Genomic DNA, 2,755 nt, shown 5'->3' with positions numbered 1-2,755 from the left:
GAGATCAAAGAGTAATATATATAGAGGGTATCCGACCACTGCCGCCACCGCCACTACCACCACAGGACATGCCCAAAATAGAAAGATCTTACCTCATAGAATTCCTCCCACGTTAGGCATTATAGTTACAATTCTAACAACATAGCTACGTCCAGTGAACATGTTTCCTTATTCAATATTTACAAAGAAAAGAAGAACAAAAAACCTTCTTAATTTCAAGCCCGACCCAATTAAACAGAACCTAAATTCTCATTCATTTTACTTTTATTTCTACTCTTGAAGCCACTCTATTCCCAGGAGAGGTGTCATCGACTGAAGATCCGAGTCATTAAACATTTTATCCGAAAATCGAGCTTTCACAGAGTCAGTCGAGAAGAGATCAGTAGGGGAAGAATTCAAAGATGAGGAGCTAGTGTAATTAGTCTCAATATCCTCATCACAGAGCGAAGGAAAATCACTGTTGAGGAAGTCGGATAAGAACTTGTCGTCCATTTCGAAATCCACGATGAAATCGGACGGATCGTCCTTCGCGGAAATCATGAACGGTGATATGTCATGGAGCGGATCGAGACCCGCCACCGCTCCGACACAATCAGAGCCATGAAATGTTGGTCCTCCTCCCAGTACTGGCTTGGGGTCAAGCAGCAGTTGCTGATGATGATCATCAGTACTATTCTGTGGCTCTGGTCTGATGAAAACTTTGGTGCACCGCGATGCCTTGGTCCGGACCACACCTGATCCTATCCTCGGTGGAGGTGGCTGTGACTTTTCTTTTGATTGATTGGACGCTTTGCGGTTGGAGGTAGGACTTGGGTGAGGAGCTTGCACGAATTTCTTGCCAATGTTCGTATTCCAATAATTCTTAATTTCATTGTCTGTTCGCCCTGGAAGCCTTCCGGCTATCAGAGACCACCTGCGTACATACATACATACAGTACAGTTACATATATATACGAATATACGAGTAGTGATTATTCGATGCTCCTAGATCGATCGATCGAGCACTAGTTATACAAGACACATACAAGTACCAGTTAACTAAAAATGAATCATACAATTACACATTGGTGTGGGTGGTGGAAAAGGCTCTCGGAACACTTCAGTGCTATATGCATGTAAAAATGTAGTGATTGACAATTCTTATACAAGAAAAGTAATTAACTCAGATGCACTGACTCTTAGAAACTTCGAGTCAGAATGGCGAGTCACATTGTTCTAGATGGAAGAAGGATCCTCCGTGTCGAGAGATTTTTCGGTAGTTGGATTTAAAACATAAAAAAAAAATTACACAATTCAACGGCTAGAAAATCCCTCGGCACATAGGCATGCACTTAGGTTTTCAGGACAGAGGATATCAGACCCCATTCTAGATGAGAACTCTATGAAAATTTTGTTTGTGCGTGCAGCATTGTTGGATAGTATCAAATGTTAGACAAAAACATGTTCGAGGGTAGAATTTTAAGACCAACCAAACACAAATTAATTTTTTTTTCGATTGCCTATTGGAGGTGGTAAGTGAAATTACTCTATTACCCTTTCATGTTAAAAAAAAAATTAACGGAATTACTTAACATACCTATTTCCAAGGAGTTTGTGAAGCCTAATAATGAGGTCTTCCTCATCATTGGTTATGTTTCCTCTTTTGATATCAGGCCTTAGGTAATTCAACCAACGAAGCCTGCAGCTCTTCCCACATCTCTTCAAACCTGCCCAATAAAAATATCAACCATTCAATACATCAAATTTTGCATTTTTTTTTTCTCATTTTCTTCCATGTACGTAACTTAAATATTGAAAAATCCAAACAATTATCTCCAGATGTAATTCAATCAAATTATTCTACCCTCAGTTCCTATGTGTTGGTCGAGCGAGAGCATGATAATGTGTACGGGACCTGCTTCTCTAATCTCCTATGCTCGACTCTTACCGCCAACAAAAAATTCTTGAAGCAACTAAAAGTTTACCCAGTCGTGAAATTCATGTGGCTCCCGGATTAGTAGACGTGCATGCAGATAATTTGAGCAGTACACCCAATTATTAAAAAGATGGTATGATTGAATTATCTCACCTGCTCTCTTGGGGAGGTTTCTCCATTTCCCTTCACCATTAACTCTGATGTACTCTGTAAGAATCTTGTCTTCCATTGCAGTCCAAGCCCCTCTGTTCAACCCTTCCTTTGCACAACATGGACTTCTGCCCATCTCTCTCTCTCTCTCTCTCTCTCTCTCTCTCTCTCTCTTCAGTGTAAGGTTGAGTGATATATATACTTCCAGGCCTCAGGGAAACAATTTCCTTCAGCCTCTCTCTCTCTCTCTCTCTCTCTGAGTGTAAGGTTGAGTGATATACTTCCAGGCCTTGAGGAAACACTTCCTTCAAGGCTGTAAGAGAGAGATTGAGAGAGAGGAGAGAGAGAGAGAGAGACTCAATTTTTGGTTGGGAGTGTGCAAACGATCGACATACATATATAGGAGTATATGACACAAAAGGCAGGCCCCACGTACTCCACAAAACGTGTTAAAAATCAAAACCTATAAAAGAAAATTATTTTGTTTGAATATGTGGGCTTCTTATTAGTCAATCTGCATGCGCACTATTTGCCTTGTGGAGGGGACCAATCTCTCTTTGCCAAACATTTACTACTAGCAAGTCTTTGTACCCGGCCAACAAAAAAAGAGACTTGGCTTTTCAACCTACTCCTACATCTGATGGTCTTCGATTCATTTGATTAATTTGATGATCATGGGTAAATTAATGA

The 2,755-nt window shown here is 40.5% G+C and overlaps 1 protein-coding gene across 1 annotated transcript; it reads right to left on the bottom strand.

Moving 5' to 3' along the window:
- LOC131311540 (transcription factor MYB1-like) lies at window positions 1-2,440 on the bottom strand. Its single transcript, XM_058339037.1, has 3 exons — window positions 2,069-2,440; window positions 1,577-1,706; window positions 1-913 (listed from the first exon to the last, which is right to left on the bottom strand). The coding sequence occupies exons 1-3, from the start codon at window positions 2,199-2,201 to the stop codon at window positions 271-273; spliced, it is 906 nt and encodes a 301-aa protein (XP_058195020.1). The 5' UTR covers window positions 2,202-2,440; the 3' UTR covers window positions 1-270.
- Window positions 2,441-2,755: the final 315 nt, after the last annotated feature.

The sequence above is a fragment of the Rhododendron vialii genome, chromosome 12a, assembly GCF_030253575.1.
Source record: "Rhododendron vialii isolate Sample 1 chromosome 12a, ASM3025357v1".
Classification (NCBI taxonomy): domain Eukaryota; kingdom Viridiplantae; phylum Streptophyta; class Magnoliopsida; order Ericales; family Ericaceae; genus Rhododendron; species Rhododendron vialii.
This window is presented reverse-complemented; position numbering and strand designations above follow the sequence as displayed.

Coding starts and splice junctions, on each gene's coding strand:
- LOC131311540 (XM_058339037.1), bottom strand. CDS start 2,201: ATGGGCAGAAGTCCATGTTGTGCAAAGGAAGGGTTGAACAGAGGGGCT. Junction 1,707..2,068: donor AAACCTCCCCAAGAGAGCAG/GTGAGATAATTC, acceptor TTTATTGGGCAG/GTTTGAAGAGATGTGGGAAG. Junction 914..1,576: donor CACAAACTCCTTGGAAATAG/GTATGTTAAGTA, acceptor GTATGTACGCAG/GTGGTCTCTGATAGCCGGAA.